This window comes from Pseudorca crassidens, chromosome 16, assembly GCF_039906515.1.
Source record: "Pseudorca crassidens isolate mPseCra1 chromosome 16, mPseCra1.hap1, whole genome shotgun sequence".
NCBI lineage: Eukaryota > Metazoa > Chordata > Mammalia > Artiodactyla > Delphinidae > Pseudorca > Pseudorca crassidens.
Window position 1 is genome coordinate 70,131,085 of NC_090311.1, and position 25,188 is coordinate 70,156,272.

At 35.3% G+C, this 25,188-nt stretch overlaps 1 protein-coding gene across 5 annotated transcripts in view; it reads left to right on the forward strand.

Annotated features, from left to right (window-relative positions):
- RTKN2 (rhotekin 2) overlaps nt 1–25,188 on the forward strand; it is an 81,033-nt gene that overhangs the window by 42,272 nt on the left and 13,573 nt on the right. For all 5 annotated transcript variants that reach the window (XR_010935984.1, XM_067710843.1, XM_067710846.1 and 2 more), the window contains 3 exons: nt 4,963–5,057; nt 14,315–14,421; nt 15,387–15,518. Coding sequence is in view for 4 of the 5 variants with exons in the window: in XM_067710843.1 (XP_067566944.1) it covers nt 4,963–5,057; nt 14,315–14,421; nt 15,387–15,518 (334 nt within the window). In the remaining variant the exon portion in view is untranslated. The remainder of the gene's footprint in view (nt 1–4,962; nt 5,058–14,314; nt 14,422–15,386; nt 15,519–25,188) is intronic.

The following is a 25,188-nucleotide window of genomic DNA, read 5'->3' on the forward strand; positions in this document are numbered from 1 at the left end:
TGGCATTGTAATTAGTCATGGTTTAAAAATGAAGTAACTTGAAATATCATCATAAAGTATTGTTTGATCTGAAAGAAGACAGTGAACATTTTTGGTAATTTTTAGCATGCTCCCTGGTGTGATTCATTTACTCATTTTATTTGTGGAATTTAGCTTACTGAAATTCCTGTAGCTAGATTTTCCCAGTGTTTCTAATAGCTGAATTAACTATTTTATGCTCCTTGAGAACCATTTAGTACATTATTCTTCATTGTATAAATTGTAATTTTAAAGAATTGTGAAAACTAGTAAAATTGAGAGTGATTATTTACTGGACAAAAATGTGTATTAAAAAAAATAAGCCCCAATACTACATTTTAAATTGGATTGAAGTTACAAAACAAATATCCTTGGGCAGAATAAGTGGATTATTTATGTTTTGAGGAACAGTGGTGTTAATGGTTTGGTAGTGTGAAAGATAATGCAGTGTTCAAAAATAACTAAGGAATTACTCACCTGTTGGGTATAATTTTGTTTATTCATTCATTTAATCATCTTAGAAATTATAATTCAGCAGTTATGTCACATGGTACTTTGGATCTAAACGTTAGTAAGTCATGTTTCCTGCACTCAAAATTCTTAAGGAAGTATGAAGGTAGTAAGTAAAGTATAGTGGGATTCTGTTTCCAGTGTACCACTTGCTAGTTATAGGCAAGTCAATTACATTCTCTGAACTTCAGTTTCATCATTTGAAAATATGGACCGAAATATCTGCCCTGCCTACCTTAAGTAGCTATTGTGAACTCTTAAAGATATTGCATGTTAAAGTGCCTTAAACTGCACATAGGTAGATGTAGTATTACAAAGCTTTGCATGTCTCTGATTTTTGGGGGAGGTTTTCATCCTACCACCACTTCACAAATCCTATGGCATTTATTATTTCATTACAAAAGTAATATAAACTTGAGAAATAGAATCTAGAAGAGAAAAAAATGTATTCATAGTTCACCCTAAATCAAATACTTTTTATAATTTTGAACTGATATTTTTCCTCCAGGTTTTAAAATTCCTAGCCTTGGGGATAGATATTCATAATTATACTACACATTCATATACATGCATGTATATACACACACACATTTTCTTCTTGAGCTATTACAGAGTCTTCACATGATCATTTTAATGACCACTATCAACCGTCTCTCTCATAGCTTATTCTTAGGGGAGGTTATCAATAATGTTTTTTGTATTGTTATTTTAAGATGTGTAATTCATTGGAAATAGAGGCAAATGTATTACATGTTTACCTTAAAGTAGTTGAGGGAAAGGTGTCTTAGTTACAGTTACTTTTTAAGGCCTGAGAAAAAAATTAAACATATACTTGGGTCATCACATAATTTTAGCCTCTTTTGTCACACAGGTTGTCACCTCTCCAGCGCACTCAGTGCAAATGAGCTTTATTAAAAGTTATATTAGCTACTTCCTGTGCGCACTAAAAGCAGTATTTCGTACTGCACTGTGTATGGAAATGATGCTATTCCTGAAGTGACGCATACTCTAATGTTTTTAGTGGTCAGCGAGAATAAATTACATCACTCCTAAAAATAAAACGCAAAGTATCTTCATTCTCTTTCTCTCCCAGTCTCTGCCTCTCACTATTTCAGGTATTTTTCTTGTTGGATTTAAAATACATACAGACTGTCCATCTAATACTTTGACCTCTAAGTTTGATGACCTCTTTGCCTCCAGTGATCTTGTTCTCATGCCTATTTTAGCCATCCACCCCACAATTGTACCCTAGGTCTTATCTGGTCTCTGTAGTAGTGTCCCACACTATCTACCACCTCCCACGTTTCCAGCTTTCTCCTTTCAGTACTCTGACTCCAACTTAGCTCAAGTTCTATGATTTACCATTTTGTTCTTTCCTAGCATTTCTCTCCTTTTGTCATACTTACCTTGGAAAAAATTCAACCTTGGTTAAATCCTGCCTTTAGCTCTTCTGCACCTGCACTCATGAGGAATAGATGAGGAACCTGGAGAAAACAGTCATACTGACTGGTCTCACTTTAGAGGGATCACTAACCTTAAGTGAGTTCCAGTATGTGCAGTCCTACTAAGTGTCCGTAGCCCTCCACTTTACCTCTCGTCAGAGTATTTCACATTGTGTCACTCTCTCTTATGAAACCTCCAATACCCACTCCTCTCCACTCCTTATTCAAAGCTGATGACTTCATTTCCTATATCATTGATGCTGCTGAAGTAATCAGAAGAGAACTTGCATATCCTCCATCAACCAAATCTATCAGCCTACCTGCATCTGTATATTTATTTGCTGCTTTCCTTCCTTGTAACTGCCTTTGCTCCATCTGAGGCCACCCACCTGTACACTAGATCCCATCTTCTCAAGTACACAGAAGTAGGCTCCTGCACATGTCCCCCACTTCTACTACATCTTCAGTGTTTCTTTTCCTGCATCATTTCCAAAAACATACAAACATGCTGAAATACCTCACATTTCCTCTGCCCCATTTAACAGCTATCCTTTACAGAAAAGTTTTTTATATTCTCTATCTCCACTTTTTGTCCTCCCATTCTCTCTTGAACCATTTCAGTCAAGTTTCATCCATCGTTCAGAAACTGCTCTTGTCAAGGTCAGCAGTGATCTACATGTTGCCAAATACCATGGTCATTTATCATTATTCCTTCTCCTGGACCTTTCAGCATTATTCAACACAACTGATCACTCTCCTGAAACACTTTTTGAACTTGGCTTCCAGGATACCACTTTCGGGGTGTCTCTTCTGCCTCAGTGACTGTCCCTTGCCTGTCTCCTTTGTTCATTGCTCTTCAACTTAATCTGAAATGATGGAGTACTTGTGTCCCAATATTCAGTTCGCACATTTTATTTAACTAACTTTCATTGAATTTCATCTATATACTGTTAACTCCCAAATTTAATTTCTTGAATAGTTTTTCCTCTCCTAACTGCAGATTCATATATCCACCTGCCTACCCTACAACCCATTCTCAAACTTAATCTGTTCAAAACTAAATTCTTACTTCCCATATCCATTCTCTCAGTCAGCCTCCTTGCAGTTAATGACAATTCGCTTTTTCTGGTTGCTCAGGCCAAAAGCCTTGGAGTTGTCCTTGACTCTGTCCTTTCTTTTACATCCCATGACCACATTGGGTCAACTTTAAGACTATATCAGGCATCTTAGCACTTCTCACTACCCCATCAACTACCACCCTGTTCCAGGCCTGCACCAGCTCTGGACTGGTGAGGTGCAGTAACTCTCTAGTTGGCATTACCATTTTCAATCTTGGCCTCTGTGGTCTGTTCTCAACATGGCAGCCAGAGAGATCATTTAAAAATACAAGTCATATCATAGCATATGCCTCTGCTCCAAATCTACCACTTGCTTCCCATCTCACTCAGAATAAAATCCAGGGTCCTTATCATGCTCTACAGGGCATGCCCTACTGCAGTGTAGAGTGTCTGCCCCTTCTTATCTTTTAGACATCTTGTCTCACTCTCCCTCACTGTACTCCAGCCACACGGCCGTCTTGTTGTTTGTCAGATACACGCAGCATCACTTATCCACTTACTGTCAGTAATCTGTTCCTGAAAATAACATGTTTTGCACTAAAATGCTGATAGGGAGTCTATTTACCATTATTGTAAGTAGGAACAATTGTAATGTAGTTGCATAAAACCTATGTTATCAGTTGACAAATTATCATGTTGAGATCATGTTTAACACATTGTGCCCTGATCACCAAACAACTCATATGATTGTTAATAGGCAGTTTTGTGTGTAGTAATATTTACTCTTCATTCTAATTGCTGTTCTCAATTGCTCCTATTCTTTCTCCACAGTTTTTTAAAATACTTCCTCCACTTTGGGGGGGCACTTTTTATGTAACAGTAGGGAAAAATAAGAGCTAATTATGGAAGGCACTACAGAAATTTGTTCAGGATAATAGCAGAGAATGGCCCACACTGAGAATGAGGCTAGTGCCTCTTAGCTTTAGAAACAGTGGAGATTTGTTGATACTTAGTGGACTTTCCCAGTAATCTACACAGGAGTCTGAATTATACCAGTCGTATTCAGAATGTAACTTAAAATTCTACTCGTGCATTGTTTTGTTAAAATTTTTTTGTTGAGTTTTGGAGAAAGAAACATAAATTTTCCTGTGTAAACACTGACAAAAAACATTGGCTGGTGAGAGATACCTCTGGTCTATATTGGTTGTATATTAAAAACCAAGATATATCAAACCAATAAATCAAATGCTTTAAGCCTTAAATTTATACAGTAATGTATGGCAATTATTTCTCAATAAAACTGAAAAAAATACCCAAAACCAAGAGGCATTCTCCCAGGGAACAACATTCTGTGCGGTATGCCATTGTTTATTAAAGAAGTGCATGCATGCATTGCATTCTTGCTACATGTATATATATATTTTTGTGATAGAGATTTTATTACATATTTAGTAAGAGACAAAGAAGGTTTATGAAACATATCACCTGGCCCAATTAATAAAAATTCTCATCAGACTTTATATGGTAATTCTATTTTTAATTTTTTGAAGAATGACCACACTGTTTTCCATAGTGGTTGTACCATTTTATGTTTCCATCAGCAGTGCACAGTGGTTCCAGTTTGACCACATCCTGGCCAACACTCGTTGCTTTGTTTCTTTTTATTTATTTATTTTAGTAATGGCCATTCTAATAGGTGTGAAGTGGTTTCTCATTATGGTTTTGATTTGTGTTTTCCTAAGGATTAATGATCTTGAGTATCTCTTCATGTTTTTATTGGCCATTTGTATATTTTCTTTGGAGAAATGTCTGTTTAAGACCTTTGCCCGTTTTTTAATCGGGTTGTTTATTTTGTTGTTGTTGAACATCTAAATATTTTATGTAGTGGAAAATATACTAAAATACTTAAAACATGTCTTTTTTCTCACTATTAGTGGTACAAAGTACAGTTTGCTAGCTCATACTACCCTGAGCTTGGAAAGTGCTGAGAATAGCTTCAAGACCCATAATCTGTCTATTAATGGGGATGGTAAGTACAGTCTATATTTTACTTATTATACATGTTATGTCAATATATGTGTGGTGACAGTAATAATTTTTAATTTTAATATGTTCCCCTGAAGTGATTATTGGCTTAAATAATGTAGTCACGAGTAACTCTGTGGATTCTTGAAAATATGTCTGTCCCTTTTCCCCCAAAGCAGAAAGTTTATTTTTCTCTTTCTACTGTTTGCTAGAGATTTGTCTGTGAGGCTTGCTTGGTGAGAACAGAAAGGTTTTGCATATTCTGAATCCTTGTCTTTGACTTGAAATTGGTGACTTTACCACTCTTCTAGTTGTCAAAGATGTATCTTATTTTTAAATTTGAAATTGAGGAAGCCAGTAAAAGCATGAAGAGCCATCTATCTTTACAACAAAAGGTATAAGGAAGGTAGTATATAATTTTATATATTATACTTCAAAAATTGAAAAAGAATAAGTAACCCAAATCATATTTCCAAACTACTTTCCCAACACTACTCTATGTTTTTCATCATAGGTAAAAATAATCTTGGAGCGTGGACAGTGCTCCTGCTGTTTTACAAATCTTCTAATCACTTACCTCCCTTCTTCACCTTGCTATATATTTCTTTTTAATAAAATATAACTACAAATTATCATCTAGAGAAGAAGGTTTAAGATTAATTTAGCCCTACCTTCCCATATATCCCCTGCTTGCTACCAACAGAAGGTAGGCATGAGTGGTTCTGTGGATCACTCATTACGTCAGTATATGTTATGTCAATGTATGTGTAAACACTGACAAAAGCATTGGCTAGTGAGAGATATCTCTGGTCTATGATGGTTGTATATTAAAAACCAAGATAAATCAAACCAGTATTTTACATTCAGTATCAAATGGTTTATAACCCATATTATATGATATTAAGTATTTGAGTTTAAATCTACCATCATATTCTGTGTTTTCTGTTTGTCTTACTTATTCCATGGTGGTTTTCTCTTTCTTGCATCTTTAAGGATTGATAGTTTTATCATTTCAGGTTTTCCTTGTTCTAATTAAAGTTATAATTCTTTTTCTCATCTTTTAGACATTACCTCTAGAAATTTTATTAATCATACTTAAGTCTAAAATTAAAAGATAATTTTACCTTTTTCTCAGATCCTGCAAGGACTTTAGAATAAACTCCATTTCTTTGACCTATGTGCTGTTGTTATACATTATAATTCTGTTTGGTTTTTAAATTTCACAAGATGTTTTATACACTTAATATTTATTTAGATTTGCCTGCATGTTTCCATGTACTGCTTGTGTCTTATACCTTACATCTGGTATTATTTTCCTGCTGCTTGAAGTGTAATCCTTAGAATTTATTTCAGTTTGTTCTGCTAATATCATACTTCTTAGTTCTTTGTGTATGTCTGAAGATGACTTTGTTTAGCTTCATTCTTGAAAGATATTTTTTACATGATGTAGAAACTTTAATATTTTACTTTGTGAATATTAAAGATATAATTCCAGTACCTTCTGGCATCTCGTACTGGCTGTCGAAAATCATTTGTCAGTGTGTTGCTTCTGTGAAGGTAACTTTTAATTTTCTCTTTGTCTTTGGTTTTCTGAAGCTTCACCGTGCTATAGGTGTAAAATTGAATTTTATTTATGCTGCTTTTGGACATCCTTGATCTTCTTTAAATTGATGGATGTCTTTCATTATTTCTGGACAAAATCTTACTTGTCTATTCAGGCAGCCTCTGATCCATTCTATTGCCTTTCTCCCTGTAGCATTCCTAGTAAACCTATGTTAGTCTTTCTGACTGTATCCTCTATGTTTAGTACCCTTTATGATGTATTCCTCATCTTTTTGTCTGTCTTTGCTGCTTTTCTGGATTTTTAATGCACTATCTTCTGTTTCCTTTATTCTCTTTGCAGCTCTGTCTGATCTGCTGATAAATCTATATACCAAGTTCTTCATTTCACTTATTGTACTTCTTATTTCTAGAAGTTCTGTTTGACTTTTTCAAATCTGCTATGCCACTTCTCACTTTTTATTCTCTGCATATATTGTTAATATTATCTTTTAGGTTTTTATTAAAAGAGTAGGCATAGCTGTTTTATAGTCTATGGCTAATGATTCAGATATATAAAGTCCCTCTTGATCAGTTTCTCTCTTTTTTTTTTTTTTAACTGGTTCTCAGTCATGATGTCTCAATTTATTGCACGTCTAGTTATCTTCATGTGCTTGTCATTGTAATTGAAAGTCTACATAGAGGAATAAATTAATGCTCGGTGTCTCTTTTTGCATCTCGCAGGCACCTGGTGAGACTATCATTCTGGCCTCACTTTATCCAAAGACCATGTCTGAGTTTCTCTGCATCCCTTCATCCCTACCTCCGGGCAGTGGGAATCCTGGGCAGTTAGGTTGGTTTACTCATGGTTCACCACTGTTGGTGATTCCTTTGGGATATCAGTTTAATATGAGGAGAATCGTCCCATTAATCTGCCTACATTGTTCAGGTCCCAGACTGTGGTTTCTGTTCTGCTTCCCTCGTCTTGCAGGATCATTAAGTCATAAATTGAGATTTTCTGGGATTGGCAAATGCTCTCAGGACAAACACAGCTTCTGTGCTCATTTAACTCACTGGTTCTCATTTATCAGATTTGTACTGGAAGTTTATTATAGTTTTGTTACCTCTTTCTTGCTCTGGGGAAAAGTTTTAAAATATTTTGGTTCAGCATTTTTAGTAGTTTTCAGTGGGAAGATTGGTCTGAACAATCTAATTAAGCCTTCTATCACCCAAAACTTGAAGTTTGCAATAGTATTAGCATTGTCAATTTTATCAGAAAACTTGGCAAATTAAGTTTGTTTAATTCCATTTGTGTTAGTTCTCTAGAATTACCAATATTATCACCATATGTTGAGTGCCTATTATGTGCCAGACATTGTTCATTGAAATATTATTCAGCCTTGAAAAAGGAAATTCTGCAATATGTGACAACATGAATGATCCTTGAGGACACTATGCTAACTGAAACAACCAGTCACAGAAGGACAAATACTACCTGATTCCACTTATATGAGGTATCTAAAATAGACAAACTATTAGAAGCAGAGAGTCGAATGGCAGTTCCTAGGGGCTAGGAGAAGGAGAAAGGAGGAGCTGCTAATAAACAGATCTAAAGCTTCAGTTATACAAGATGAATAAGTTCTAGAGATCTGCTGTACAACATTATAACATTTGTTAACTCTACTGTATTGTACATTAAAAATCTGTTAAGAGAGTACATCTCCTATTACATGTTCGTACCACAATAAAATATAAATAAATAAATGAACACTGTTAAAGCAGTTTTTATTCTTAGTCTCTGTGAGACGTAGTTATAAGGGAGCATCACAGTGAAGTGATTAATAGTGGAGACTGGAGCCATCAGCCTTAGGTTCGTATTCTAGTTCTAGCACTGGCTAGCTGTGTGCTTTCACAAGTTCCTCATTTTGTTATCATTTATATTTTACAAATGAGTAAAATACAGCTTAGAGAATGTAACATGCCAGATTATGTAGCTAGCCAGTGGTCGAGCCAGACTTCAAGTAATCTAGGAAAGGCTGTGCTCTTTCTGCTATGCATTCCGGTTAGGCATGATTACTGATAAAGCACCTAAAGACTCAAAATACTATTGATGTGTGAATAATGGAATTGGCGATGAAAGGTCCCATTCTTTCAACCAAGTCACCTGAAAGGTTGTGGAAGGGAATAAAATTCACAAAGAAATCATCGATTTTAGCAGTGTCACGTCTTCAGTGTTCTATAAGATATTACTAGATTCTCCTTTAATAAAATGCTCCTGAGCAAATAAGCATGGGAACTATGTGGTATACTTCTTTCTTTGAGAAACACAATAAAGACTAGCGTTAAAGACTGTGAAAAGACCTGTGCTTACAGCAATAATACCCAACCCCTGTTGACATTGGAACTTGTAGATTCCACAGAAAAAAATTTCAAGAACACTAACCTATATGCCTAACCCTTTTGATGTGATAGGTATATCTCTAGAAATGTGTGTAAATTAAAATCTTGTAAATCAATTATATTTTGAAAAAAAAAGAAAGCTTGTAATTAAAAAGAAACAAAATTTTATACAGAAAAAAGCCACCCTCGGATTTATTCATTAATAAATCTATGTTTAATAGGGTTTCCTAAATAAATTTATGTCAGTGTCTACCAAATACTATAAAATAAAGAGGAAATACAAGATTTTTGAAATTTATAACTCAACTTTATTACTTGTGCTAGTTTAAGGAAAAAGCCAAAATGATATCCTAAGGCTTATATTTGTCATCAAGAAATTTTTATACTTTTTACAAAACAATGAAACCACATTGTAAAGATTGACTCACATGGAACTGAGATGTTATCGATTCTTTCTCTTGCCTGTGTTTTGTTTTTGTTGTTGCTGTTGTTTTTAAACTCCATTTTGCTCCCCATCTGAAACTACAGATGAATTAGATAAAATCTTTAAGTAATGAAAAGTCAAACTGCTCTTTCACTTCCTGTTTCATTTCATCTTGTCCTAATACCACCTTTGGTTAGAAAAGAAGAATTAAGTATTTTGATTAATGTGTTGCACAAGGGCAGAAAGACAGCATTGAGAAATGGAAAGGATATGGTTTGGGGAGTGAGAGTGCCCTGGATATGAAATTATGAGAAGCATCTTTTACATGCCAGACACAGTGATAAATGTCGTGCACACATTATCTTATGTGATTTCACAGCAACCCTAGTACTTAATAGGTAGTATTTTAAGAATGAGAAATTGATACTCGGGCAAGTTAAGTGAATAGCCTAGATGCTGTATTTCTTGTCAGAAGTAGGGAGAAAAAGCTGTGACTGTGCTTTATTCCACAGTGGTCATGAGCTGTAGAGAAACCTATGTAGGAAGTAAGAGGTGATTGCAGTGTATGTGGCACGTGATCTGTAGAGCAAAGAATTTTACATCCAGTATATCTTTTCAAGGTCTGCAGTGAGAAAGGAATTATTTTTCTTGGTGTGCCATGAAATCTGAACTTATTTTACTAGAGAAGCACACTGTTACATGTGGTATTTAGGTTCCAGATACATTATTGATTGTGACTGGTCTGAAAAACTAATCATTTATGATTCTGTTTCTTTAGGAGGTGGATCCTAACTTAAAAACAAGCCATTCATAAATCTGGGTTTGCTATGTAAAGAAATTCGCTTTTGGGGCTTCCCTCGTGGCGCAGTGGTTGAGAGTCTGCCTGCCGATGCGGGGGACGTGGGTTTGTGCCCCGGTCCAGGAGGATCCCACATCCCATGGAGCGGCTGGGCCCGTGAGCCATGGCTGCTGAGCCTGTGTGTCTGGAGCCTGTGCTCCACAACGGGAGAGGCCACAACAGTGAGAGGCCTGCGTACCGCAAAAATAAATAAATAAATAAATTCCCTTTCAAACTTTAAACTCATAAATCACAAGGGTGATTTCAATTGTATTACGTAGATGCATGCTTTTATAGAATTTTTATTTCATTTCCTGCCTATTTTACAAAAGGAGATTCTCATTTATGTATTTATGTCTGCATTTTTAAATCATTGACTTTATTGTATTTATACACTTATTTCTCTCAGATCAAACCCTTTGTTTCTAAAAGACAGCAGCTTTAACAAAGAGTTGAATAGTCCCAGACAATTTGTGGTATGCTATTCTTTAGTAGAATGTTGAGCAGGTAAATTGTTAAAAAACTGTTTTTGTGTTAACTTTGTGCTCTTCATTTATGCTGGTCTTTTTCATTTAACTGATGTGTCAAGCCTTGGCTACACTGCCTCTATATATTAAATAATTGTATTTTTACAAAAAATGTTTTATTTTCCGGACTTACTAAGACCTTTTGGTCAATGATAGTAACAGCCAATGGTTAGTCATTTAATAGGCAGTTACCAACATGGGTGCAGTGAAAACTTTACAGATATTTTTTATGTGGTCCAGTGTGAACATAGGACCGTATGTTGCATTTTTATTTATACCCCAATACACAGAATAAATTATGCAGTGCTTTCCTTCCATACAGTTATAAAGGTTGTATACCTGCCTGCACACTACATTAAAGGACTATCTTAATGTTTTTTGAAAGAACTTTTTTAAACAATTGCAGACTTACAGAACAGTTAAAAGTTGAATATCAAGATTTTTTTCCCCCCAAAATATATGAGAACAAGTTGCTTACCTGATGCTTCATTACTCCCAAATATGTTAATACCTGTTCCTACTAAAAGACATCTGGCTACATCACTACAGCTATTCAAGTCAGCATTAATACATTACTATTATTTCTACTAATACAGACACCATTCAAATGTTACTCCAATAATGTCCCTTATGACAAAAGGATCCAGTGCAGATTCACGCATTGCATTTAATCATCATGCTTCTTTAGTTTCTTTCAATTTAGATCAGTTCTCCAGTCATTCCTTGGCTTTCATAACCTTGACATTTTTAAACATCATAGTTATTTTGTAGAAGTTCCCTCAGTTTGGGTTCGTCTGATGTTTTCTTGGACTGAGACTCAGGATATGTGTCTTTGGCAGAAATATCGCAGAGGTGATGCTGCGTTCTCATTGCATTCTGTCAGGTGGCATCTTTTGATTCATCCCATTACTGATGATGTTCACTTGATTAGGGTGGTGTCTGTTAAGCTTCTCTACTGTTAAGTTACTCTTTTTGTTTTCCTCTTTGTAATTAATACATATTTTATGTGTGAGAGGGGGATACTTTGAAACTAAGTATATTTATTAGACTTTCAACTTATTCATTGATTTATTTATATCAACATGGACTCATGTTTTACAGTTTTATTCAGTGCCTTATAATTTGCTAATATCTTGTTTAAGATTCAGATTGTCTCCATTTTGGCCAATGGGAGCACATTCAAGATGGCTTCTGTGTCTTTTTACATGTCCTCCTCATTCATTGAGTACTTCCTTACGTAAGGCATAACAAGATATTTCAGGCTCATCATGTACTTTCCCTGCCTCAGTCCTGGAGTCATCCGTTTCTCCAAGGAAGACTGGTTCTTTTTAATAGAAATAATATTTAGAAGACATGATCTGAGCTATAGGTATATTCATTGCTATTAGACTGTCACTATTAGGTGTCACTTTTCCTAGGCCCTCTCAGTGGACATACATGTATATATATTTTGTCATGCATTTCTTTTTTAAAATTTATTTATTTATTTTTGGCTGTGTTGGGTCTTCATTGCAGTGTGCAGGTTTTTCATTGTGGTGGCTTCTCTTGTTGCAGAGCACGGGCTCTAGGTGCACGGGCTTCAGTAGCTGTGGCATGTAGGCTCAGTAGTTGTGGCTTATAGGCTCCAGAGCTCAGGCTCAGTAGTTGTGGTGCACGGGCTTAGTTGCTCCACAGCATGTGGGATCTTCCCGGACCAGGGCTCGAATCCATGTCCCCTGCATCGGCAGGCGGATTCTTAACCACTGCACCCCCAGGGAAGTCCTGTCATGCATTTGTTCTTTTTTTTTTTTAACATCTTTATTGGAGTATAATTGCTTTACAGTGGTGTGTTAGTTTCTGCTGTAAAACAAAGTGAATCAGCTATACATATACATATATCCCCATATCCCCTCCTTCTTGCGTCTCCCTCCCACCCTCCCTATCCCACCCCTCTAGGTGGTCACAAAGCACCGAGCTGATCTCCCTGTGCTATGCGGCTGCTTCCCACTAGCCATCTAGTTTACATTTGGTAGTGTATATAAGTCCATGCCACTCTCTCACTTCGTCCCAGCCTACCCTTCCCCCTCCCCGTGTCCTCAAGTCCATTCTCTACGTCTGCATCTTTATTCCTGTCCTGACCCTAGGTTCTTCAGAACCATCTTTCTTTTTTCAGATTCCATATATGTGTGTTAGCATACGGTATTTGTTTTTCTCTTTCTGACTCACTTCACTCTGTATGTCATGCATTTCTTAATCTCTGTATGTTGAAAACCATGAGTTCACACGAGTATGTCTGGTTCTAATCCAATACCAAAGAGTTCATTCTGCACATTTGTAATTCCTTCCTCTGACAGTGAGAAACCTGTCTTCTATTATCTTTAATGCTTTTTATTCTTTGGTCAGTCTCCTTAAAAGCAACCATTTTCCATCTTTCTCACATAACTGCTTTTCTCTCCTGCCGGGGCTCTGACTCCCCTTCTGGGCTGCCCCTGGCCCCACAGGGATACTCCTTACCTTGCTCAGGCTCACACAGCGCCCCCAGGGCTGCCCTCCTCAGCCCATGTGAACACCGTCCTCAGCCTGCTGTGCTCTGACACCCCATACCCGGCTGTCTCTCTGCTTGCATTTCCATCTCCCCAGGCTCTGACACACTGGTCTGGGTCACCAAATGTGTGAATGGTCCCCTCGTTACTCTCAAACTGACTCCCGTGGCTGGACCGCCCCCCGCACTCTTCTTAATTTCCCTGGATTCGGACACCTCACTTGGGCAGCACCGCACACAGATACCCTCCTTACTCTACCTGGGCCCCTCCTCCCCACGCCAGGCCGGCCACTGAGCAGAGACCCCTTTTGGGTTCTATATTCCCCATGTGATCCGTCCTCCTCAGCCCCTTCAGGCTCTGATTCCTCATGCCAGGCAGCTCTCCCACTCACCTTCCTTACCCTGACTGGCCCCAGCACCCAGCTCTGGCACACTACTGCTTCCCGCCCGCCCCCTGCCCAACTCCTGGCACAGATACCCATTGTGGTGGACTCCACATAATGGCTTACACCTGAGTTGTTCAGTAAGGGAAGGGACAAGGGGAAAGGTCAAAAGGGTTATTATTAAATTCTTATCATAAAGTTGTGCCCTGAAGTGTTTTATTCAGAGCATCACTTTGCTAATTATTATAATGAAAATCAGAGCAAAAAGTAGAATTTGACAAACAAAAATCACTTTATTAGGATGTTTTTTAAAATACATGAGTTTACTTATGTGCCCTGAACTACCTCCATTGATTAATTACTTTAAGATCAAACAAGAGATCAAGAGACTAAACGTTCCATGTCTACTCCAGGTGATAGCATGCTGTAAACTATCAGTTTAATACCATCCTGTCCTGACTGCTTTCTTTTATTTGATTTTGTCATTGAATACAGTCATTTGAGCAGGATGAACCTTTACATATGTTCTTATATAAAGCAAAAAAAAAATTGTAAAAATAATCAAAATGTATAATAATGACCTGAAATAAACATATATTTATAACTTGATTTTTTTCTCATTTAAATAGAAGAGTCCTCGTTTTGGCTTCCCTTATATGGTAACATGTGCTGCCGATTAGTCGCCCAACCAGCTTGTATGGCTGAGGATGCGTTTGCAGGATTTCTTAATCAGCAGGTTAGAGAACTTTAAATATCCTGCAACAATTATAGCTCTAATTTTGATCTTAATATCCTGGCAGTTGTTTGGCATTCTGATATTGTGAAGTATTTTTTTTTTAATAAAGTCTTCTCTTAAATGACAGTTTTCTCCTTGTTAGACATCAAATGTGGGGGGAGGGTGCAGCTGGGAGTGAGAAGGTAGGGAAGGGGAGGGGTCTGATGCAGTTTTGATGGCTAAGGGGCTACCTCTTCCAGGTTCCTCTGCTTCATTAATAGCAGTAACAGGATAATCAGTACCAGAGGACTCCTTGTGGAAACTGATGAGGACTGCTCAACACCTTTCACATGAAGGCCTTTCTGGCAGACAGCTCTTGGCACAGTTTAGGCCTCTGGGCTTCCAAAGCTGCCTCTGTGCCACCTACTCCTAATTTATTTATAACCATAGTTATTTGTATTCAGTAAATAATTAATTATGGGCCTCAATGAATCAATAGCTTTTTAAAAAAGATTCCATTAAGAGGAAAGAAAATTTGCATTCTTACAGGGAAGTCAACATTTTCCAGTGTTCTTAGAACAGTAAGGGAATATTTTGAATATTCAATTATTTTGAATATTCAGTTATTTTTATACTTTTCCTGAGTCAGTACGTGAATTGCTGTGGAATTCCAGTCACTAATTTTTAATAGACTAACTTCTCTAAAACTGCATTGATTTATGATTTTATGTATATAAAAGTTATGTGATAATTATTACCTCTATTTTGCTTAATGCTTTTGAGAATTCCACACCTTTCTTCTCTGATACAAACTTACTTTTTTACTTTGGGCTATTGACTTATTGTATCGTAAATTAATGGGTAACTCTATCACATTAAAACATTTCAAAAAACTAACTTTGCTAATTCAAGTATTTTGTTGAATTTAGAGTTAAGATGATAAATAATGATATAAAGTTGAGAGTTTCTTGATTTTTCTTTTTCAGCAAATGGTAGAAGGTCTGATTAGTTGGAGAAGGTTGTATTGTGTTTTAAGAGGGGGTAAACTCTATTGTTTTTACACTCCAGAAGAAATCGAAGGTAAAGTGGAACCAGCTTTGGTAGTGTCCATTAACAAGGTAAATAAAATGCTATTTTGAAAATAAAGGTATAACATTTTATGAAGTTTGTTCTTTTCTATTACAATTCACACTGTTGTCATCTTATTTACAAAAAGGGAAGGACTGCTAAAACTAGGTTAGTTCGTAAAGATATTCTTATTTTTCTTTCCATTTATAGAGCTTATCTGGTAAAGGAAATACTATATATTTCCTACGAAAACATAGTAATTGGAATCTATACTAGCAAATAGATTTTAAAGCAGAGAATGTAACTCCACATTAACAGGGTATTTAAATTTTTTAGGAATTTATTTAATTAAGAGATTATAAAAACATAAATTGTTAGCTCATGTTAACGATGATGCTCTTTCTAGTTAATACTTAAATGAACCCATTAAAAAGAAATTCCTGAGTATACTTTCTGATTTCTTATGGGGCTAATGGGCAGTTGTTCAACCTTCTGCCAGGACAAGAAAGCCTCACATTCTGTTGAGAATACCACATACACATAAATATACTGGTTTGATACAAAGGAAATTATAAAATTTTAGTTAGAAAGTTTTCACTCAAAAATCTGTAGGAAAAGTTTTCAGTCTAAGGCAGGCTTATTTTCTTTATCTCACAATCTTAATTTGTTTTCATCTATCATCCAAGTCTAGTGTTTATTAGAGGGTTTTTTCCCCTCTTTTTATAGCATTCCTAGTCTAGAGTTAAAATGGCATTTCTAGAGTAGAATGTCATGTTTTCTGCCTATGGACTGCAATTAATTGTCTTAGTTTTTTTACTTTGCTTACCTGCAGAGTGGTTAAAGTGAAGTATATGATAAAATATGAGCCATCACATCTGTTAACTGTAAGATACATGTTCTACTTGCCTTTAAGTTATCTTTTGAGGAAAAATGTAAAGTTATATGTCCTGAAAAAACATGTAGATACTGGTCTGCTAGTGTATAAGGATTTAGTTAATTTCTGTGATCTTTGCAATAGTAACATTTGATCTGTTTCTATCCTGCTTTTAGAAATGACACTACCTTTTGCTCAAAGGAAATCCTTCAGTGAGACCTTTTTACTATGTAATTAAGTCCACTTAATTTGTCTGTTTTGTGTATAAGAAAGATTAATGTTGCTCTTAAATAATATACCTCAGTATTATAACATAGTGAATTTATTTTCATTTAGAAAATTAGGTTAATGAAAGTATAATTTTATTATTGGAAAATTGATACAATTTTTTCATTGTTTTGTTTTGTTTATGCAGTGTTCATTCCCCCCCATAGTCTTTTGAAAATTTCAAATGTACAGAAAAGTTGAAAGAAGAGAAAAGTAAAACCTGATACCCATCACCTAGATTCTTCAGCTATTAACATTTTGCCACATTTGCTTTCTCTCTAGATAGTTAAAAAAAAATTTTTTCCGAACCACTTGAAAGTAAGCAGCATACAGCATAACATTTCTTTCCTAGAATATGTCAGCATATTTCTCCTGAAAACAAGGACATTTCTTTCATAACCATAATATTATTATCACACTCAATAAATTTATTGTTGATAAAATAATATTATCTAAGATACAGAGCAAATTGCCCCAGTTATTCCCAAAATATTCTTTCTTATTTTTATTTTTTGTTTTATCCAAGACCCCATCAAGGGTCACAGATTGCATCTGATCACTATGTCTTTTGTTTCCCTTTTACCTAAATTGTGCCCTTCTCTTGCCTTTTTTTTTTTTGGTTTTTATGACACTAACATTTTTGAAAAGTCCAGGCAAGTCCCCAAATCTGTTTTTGACTAATTGTTTCGCTAGATTCATGTTAAGTATTTTTGGCTGGAGTTCTACATAGATGATTTTGTCTAACCTTATTTTCACTAGGTAGTAAAAATGGAATCCTACCAATTTTTTTCTTACATGATGCACAATGGAATATGGATAGCTATAAACCAAATTAAAATGTAATCTAAGCAAATGAGATTTTAAAAGTTTGATCTGAAAACAGTCTTCAAAGTATTCATTTTACCTATCTCAGCCCTTTAAGGGAGGCAGAGCATGTAGGTCAGCCCTGATTTACAGGTATCTTATTTCTGTTTTACAAGTGACAAAACATACTCAGAGATCAGATAGAACTTGTTTAGCTAGTAAGTAGAATTATATGGCTTACTCTTTCCTAATGGGTAGAAAAAAATAGATAAAAATTCATGGATTGTTTATCTGTTTCTTCATAGACATACTGCAAGACAAGATTTGGAAGGCAAAATTAGACTTTTCCCTATCTCCATATCCACTTTGTATCAGTTTTGAAAGTAAAAAGTAACTCTGAAATGAAGTTCTGAGTCCAAAGCCAAGTTACCTGTAGGCAATGACTTAGGCATGTATTGAATCTTTACCATTCAAATTTAAGAGGACAATTATAATAGAACTCCTCTGTTATTGTAGTCAGTGCATCTGTATTTTCTTATTTGATGACACGAGTCTAATTCCAGAAAAGTAGTTAACAGGATCTACATGGTCTGACTAAATTGACCTTTTTCAATTGACTCATTTTTCCTTGTGGTAATAAAGGTGATGGCCTGGCAACCGATGGGATTCTGTAGTCAATCGACTCCATTATTAAGATGACTGAAATCAGCGTACCTAGAAATCCCAGTGGTGGCTCCACTATTGAGCTTTACAGATTCACAGGAAAATGGTTTGTCTAGTAATTTGTATAGACTCGACCTTAGACTTGGCGGGACAGCGTGGGCTGTATTTGACCCTGAGGACTGATGACATAAATATCTCTTCCATCAAATATGACTTTTGTCTAAACTACCAAAAAGAATTTTAATATTAAACCATGAGGTAAGGTTAAGGTTGGGAAGAATAATATAATTTAGTTGCTTATCTCAAAGATTAAACTGATGACAAAGTGTTACATTCTGTAACTTTGCGATATTTCCGTCTTAATTTTCTCCAGTGCCGGTTCCAGCACTGATTCCTGCCCTTTCTCTTTAGAAACTTTTCCCTTTGCATTTCCTACTTCTTTTTTTTTTTTTTTAATTTTTATTGGAGTATAGTTGATTCACAATGTTGTGTTAGTTTCTGCTGTACAGCAAAGTGAGTCAGTTATACATACACATATATCCACTCTTTTTAGATTCTTTTCCCATATAGGTCATTACAGAGTATTGAGTAGAGTCACCTGTGCTATACAGTACGTCCTTATTAGTTATCTGTTTTATATATAGTAGTGTGTATATGTCAATCCCAATCTCTCAATTTATTCCTCCCCCTCTTTCGTCCCTGGTAACCATAAGATTGTTTTCTACCTCTGTGACTCTATTTCTGTTTTGTAAATAAGTTCATTTGTACCATTTTTTAAGATTCCACATATAAGCAGTATCATGATATTTGTGTTTCTCTGTCTGACTTACTTCACTTAGTATGATAACCTCTGGGTCCATCCATGTTGCTGCAAATAGCATTATTTCATTCTTTTTTATGGCTGAGTAATATTCCATTGTATATATGTACCACATCTTCTTTATCCATTCAAATGTCAATAGACATTTATGTTGCTTCTGTGTCCTGGTTATTGTAAATAGTGCTGCAGTGAACATTGGGGTGCTTGTATCTTTTTGAATTATGGTTTTCTCTGGGTATATGCCCAGGATTGGGATTGCTGGATCATATGGTAGCTCTGTTTTTAGTTTTTTTAGGGAACCTCCATACCATTCTGCATAGTGGTTGTACCAATTTATATTCCCACCAACAGTGTAGAAGGGTTCCCTTTTCTCCACACCCTCTCCAGCATTTACTGTTAGTAAATGTTTTTGATGTTGGCCATTCTGACCATTGTGAGATGATACCTCATTGTAGTTTTGATGTACATTTCTCTAATAGTGATGTTGAGCATCTTTTCATCTTTTTTGGCCATCTTTGTCTTTGGAGAAATGTCTATTTAGATCTTCTGCCCATTTTTTGATTGGATTTTTTGTTGTTGTTGTTATTGAGCCGCATGAGCTATTTGTATATTTTGGAGTTTAATACTTGGTCAGTCACGTTGTTTGCAAATATTTTCTCCCATTCTGTAGGTTGTCTTTTTGTTTACGGTTTCCTTTGCTATGCAAAAGCTTTTAAGTTTCATTAGGTCCCATTCGTTTATTTTTATTTTCATTACTCTAGGAGGTTGTTCAAAAAAGATCTTGCTTTGATTCATGTCAGAGAGTGTTCTGTCTATGTTTTCCTCTAAGAGTTTTATAGTATCTAGCCTTACATTTAGGTCTTTAATCCGTTTTGAGTTTGGTTTTGTATATGGTTTAGGGAGTGTTCTAATTTCATTCTTTTACATGTAGCTGTCCAGTTTTCCCAGCACCACTTATTGAAGAGACTTTCCTTTCACCATTGTATATCCTTGCCTGTTTTGTCATGGATTAGTTGACCATAGGTGTGTGGGTTTATCTCTGGACTTTCTATCCTGTTCCATTGCTGTATATTTCTGGTTTGGGGCCAGTACCGTGCTTTTTTGATGACTGTAGCTTTGTAGTATAGTCTGAAGTCAGGGAACCTGATTCCTCCAGCTCCATTTTTATTTCTCAAGATTTCTTTGGCTAGTCAGGCCTTTTGTGTTTCCATACAAATTGTACAATTTTTTTGTTCTAATTCTGTGAAAAATGCCATTGGTAATTTGGTAGGGATTACACTGAATCTGTAGATTGCTTTGGGTAGTATAGTCATTTTGATAATGTTGATTCTTCCAATCCAAGAACATGGTATATCATCCATCTGTTTGTGTGTCATCTTTGATTTCTTTCATCAGTATCTTATAGTTTTCTGAGTACACGTCTTTTGCCTCCTTAGGTAGGTTTATTCTGGTATTTTATTCTTTTTGATGCAGTGGTCATTGGGATTGTTTCCTTATTTCTCTTTCTGATCTTTTGTTGTTAGTGTATAGGAATGCAAGAGATTTCTGTGTGTTAATTTTATATCCTGCAACTTTACCACATTCATTGATGAGCTCTAGTAGTTTTCTGGTAGCATCTTTAGGATTTTCTATGTAGAGTATCATGTCGTCTGCAAACTGTGACAGTTTTAACTCTTCTTTTCCAACTTGGATTCCTTTTATTTCTTTTCTTCTCTTATTGCCATGGTTAGAACTTCCAAAACTGTGTTGGATAAAAGTGGCGAGCGTGGACATCCTTGTCTTGTTCGTGATCTTAGAGGAAATGCTTTCAGTTTTTCACTGTTGAGGGTGATGTTTGCTGTGGGTTTGTCATATATGGCCCTTATTATGTTGAGGTAGGTTCCCTCTATGCCCACTTTCTGGAGAGCTTTTTTTAATCATAAATGGGTGCTGAATTTTGTCAAAATCTTTTTCCACATCTACTGAGATGATCGTATGGTATTCTTCAATTTGTTAATGTGGTGTATCACATTGATTGATTTGTGTATATTGAAGAATCCTTGCATCCCTCAGATAAATCCCACTTAATCATAGTGTATGATCCTTTTAATGTGTTGTTGGAGCATTTCCTACTTTTATCTCAGGTTTCCTTTGAGCCCTTCCATTCACCTGAAAACTTCACTCTTAATAGTAAATGCCACTGGTCTCGTTATTTAACTATGTCAAACACCATCTCAGTCAAGAAATCTATTTGTTACTTCTAAAAACATGACTGTTATCTAATTATATCTTATATTAAAGTAATTTTTACTTATTTTTCTCAGCTTATAAGATTATTCAAATTTATAGAAAAGTTGAAAAAAACACTACAGTGAACACTTGTATACCACCCAGATTTAACCGTTAACATTTTGTCATATTTGCTTTATCTATTTTTCTTTTTTTGGGAGGAGTTTAAGTACTTTATATTTTATTTAATTTTTTAATCAGCTGTTATGGTGGTATGGTTTACATAAAATAAAATTCACCAGTTTTAAGGGTACAGTTTGATAACTTTGACAAATAATATACAGTTGTGTAATCATTACTATAATCATTATTGGATTATAGTTTTTTAAATCTTTTTTTTGTTTTGTTTTGTTTTGTTTTTTTGCGGTACGCAGGCCTCTCACTCTTGTGGCCTCTCCCGTTGTGGAGCACAGGCTCCGGACGCGCAGGCTCAGCGGCCATGGCTCACCGGCCTAGCTGCTCCACGGCATGTGGGATCTTCCCGGACCGGGGCACAAACCCGTGTCGCCTGCATCGGCAGGCGGACTCTCAACCACTGCACCACCAGGGAAGCCCTAAATCTTTTTTATGAGAACATTAAGTCTACTCTCTTAGAAAATGTCACTTATTCAATAGTGTTATCAACTATAGTCACCATGTTTTACGTTAGATCTTTGGACCTTATTTATCTTATAGCTGAAAGTTTTGTTTTGTTTAGCTGCAAGTTTATAAAGTCTTTTATTTATATTTCTTGCTGAGCCATTTGAACATAAGTCTCCAACATTGATAATTCATCCCTGAATACTTCAACATCTTCCTTTTAGAAATAGGAGCCTCTCAAATTATATAAATTTATATATATATATAAAATTATGTATATGCGTATATATATATAATTACAATACCATTATCACAGCTAAGCAAATTAACAGTAATTCTCTTATATCATCTAATATCCAGTCCATAGTCAAGTTTCCCCGTTGTCTCCAAAATGTCCTTTTAGCTCTTGTTTTCAATCTAGGACTATTCGAAGCTTGTGCATCCTTGGTACTTCTTCTAAACTGTAAATTAGGTCTAGGGGCTTGATTAAATTCATTTTAAACATTATTATGAGAATATTTCATGGATAATAACAAATACTTTATGAAGAATTCTGTTCAGAGGCATATGATGTCAAGTGTCTTACTATTGGCAATGCCAGGTTTAATGACTTGGTTAAGGTGGTTACCACTAGCTCTCTCCACTATAAAGGTAAATTTTTGTCTTTACAATTAGCAAGTAGTCAATGAAGTGATGCTTAGACACAGTGTGACTATCTTTATTGTTCAGCAATCTTTCACATAATGGTTTTAGTGAACTGATTGCCCTTACCTGAATCGGTCATTACATTGGAGATTGTACACGTTCTTCTACTACTGTCCTTCCTTCTGTATGTGTTAGCTGGCATTCTTTTGTAAAGGACTTTTTCTTATCAACTAGGAATGAATTACAGTCTTTCCTGAAAAGGCTGGGTAAATGTTTAATGTTAATGACCAATTTTCAGAGTAAGGAGTTGTGTTATTACATGTTGACATTGTATTGTTATTGGCAATATGTATTGGAGTGGAGTTACCCCCTGCAGAAGTAGCACATGAGTGTTGTTTCTGTTGTCCCACACCACCTCCAATATTATGATAAACTCATAGATTTTAAACTATTCAATCTACTCAGTGTTTTAAATTACTTGGGTTTTAAATATAAGGTAGATGTTTTAATTATTTTGCTTACTTTGTAAATTTCTAAGGGACATGTACTATTAGAGTATTCTTAAATAAAGGGGATCATTGATAAATGCCAACTTGGTTGGATAGTGTTTTTGTTTCAGTTTTTAGTGTATTTCCAGTGCTGGGTCTCTAAGATCTTTTTATGCTTAATAATGTTAAATATTAAATACAAAGTTTCTTTCTTTTGGTTTTCTTTCTCCTCTCATGATTTAGAAAATAATAATTTTGCTTAATGCTGCTTTAAAAATTATGTGAAAACATGAATTTTACAGTTGCTAAGGTATATAAATAATAGTTCTGCTATTTTGATCACAGGATCTGTTCTCTGACTATAATTCTTGTCCTTCTAAATGGCATTTCCTGTAAGGCTAAGTCAGTTCATTAATTTTCAGAGGGAGCCATCTGTGGAAATAGTCACATTAAGGAAAGAAAAGCCTAAAAGCTATCCCCCTCCTCTTTTCAATCCAAATTTGAAAGGATGATTTACTTCAAAGTGATTGCTTCAACTTCAAAAAACTTCCCTATGAATGTTGTTGAGCTAGACATTCTCAATAAGGGGTACTTAACTGGAGCCACTGAATCTCCTGTACGTTGTAGAAAGCATTTTATTAGCCAAAGTTTTATCCATTGCCAGTGGGGTGGGGATTGGAATGGAGAAGAAATGTGAGTCTTTGAGATCAATAGTCTTTTCTTGATCTAAATAGTATGCATCACTTCATTTTAATGAATCATAAAATCTGTACCAAACAAGTCAATAACACTAGTTGGTGTGATAGTCCTTTGTTAAATTGTCTTGAAATTGTTTTTAACCATTACATTTATCATGGACGCTAGCAAGTAAAATTACCATGAAGCACATGGGATTTTCTTCATATTATGTTAGTCCTCTTAATGCATGTATCACCTATTCAGATTGTCCCTTATTAAATACAGCAAAAAGAATTTTTTAAGCAGTCTTTTCCTTTAAGAGTTTACATCTGATTTCATTGACATAAATTGAAAATAACTATATCACTAATACTAATCAGACCTAATGCTTGGTTTAATTTATGGTTATGCTTTATATACTTCAAACATTCCTTGTCATATATTGTAGAAGGTATGCTTTCTTTGTCATTAGAATACATATAAGGTCTAAAGCTTGTTTTTAGCCATCAACAATTTTGTCTTCATCCCTGGTTAACAAGACTTTAGACCAGACACCTTTCAAAGAACTCATTTATCTTTACAACATGTTTGTGAGGAAGGTGTGAGTGAAATATTATCTCTGCATTATAGATAAGAAAGCAGGCTCTTAGTTTTTTGTACTTGTATTTTATTTTTTAATTGTTTTTTTGAAAAATTTCAAGATAATCTATAGAAAGAATAGTATAAATGAACCCGTCTGTACCCTCACACATTTCCTCCACCGTTGGATTATTTTGAAGCAGATCCTAGCAATCATATCATTTTACTTGTAAATATTACAACTGCCGTACTGAAAATTTATAGCCGTACATGAAGTCAATATATCATCAAAAATCCAGACAGTGTTCAAATGTCTCAGTCTTGTAATTTTTTAAACAACTTTTTGAATCAGGATCCAAATAAGGACCATACATTGCATTGATTGATTAGTTCTCTTAAATCTCTTAGTCTGTTGGCTTTTATTCTACCCCTCTCTTTATCTCGCTCTCTCTTTCCCCTACACATATACACACACAATTTGTTTGTTGAAGAAATTTGGTCATTTATCCTACAGAGTTTTTCAGAGTCTAGAATTTGCTGATTGCATCTTCAAGTTGTCTTTTTTCTTCTATTTCTGAATCAGATTTAGGTTTGTTTGTTGGTTGATTAGTAAGGATATGTCTTAGTACTTTTATCAGGAGGCATATAATAACGTCTGGGTCTTCCACTCACGTTAACATCCACTAATGAACGTTGCTTAGATTCTTTATTTCATTAGGGATTGCAAACTGCTGCTATTTTACCATTCTTTCTTCATTTATTAGCTGGGACACCTCTACTTCATCAGCTGTTAGGTTGAAGGACAGTTTTTACAAGATACCCAAGATAAAGGTTTGATTTTTTGCATTTATATACTAGTTACCAAATCTATGAGGCGGTTCCCTAGCATCCTTCAGAGGTGACCAATGAGTTAGTTTTTAAATATCATTATGAATTTGTGGATTTAAAGACTTTTCATGCATCAGTCCATTACCATTGTAATTCTTATTGATGCTCAGATTGTCCCATCCTTGGCTACTGGAAGCCTCTTCAAGTTTACTTTTGAGTCCTTTTGG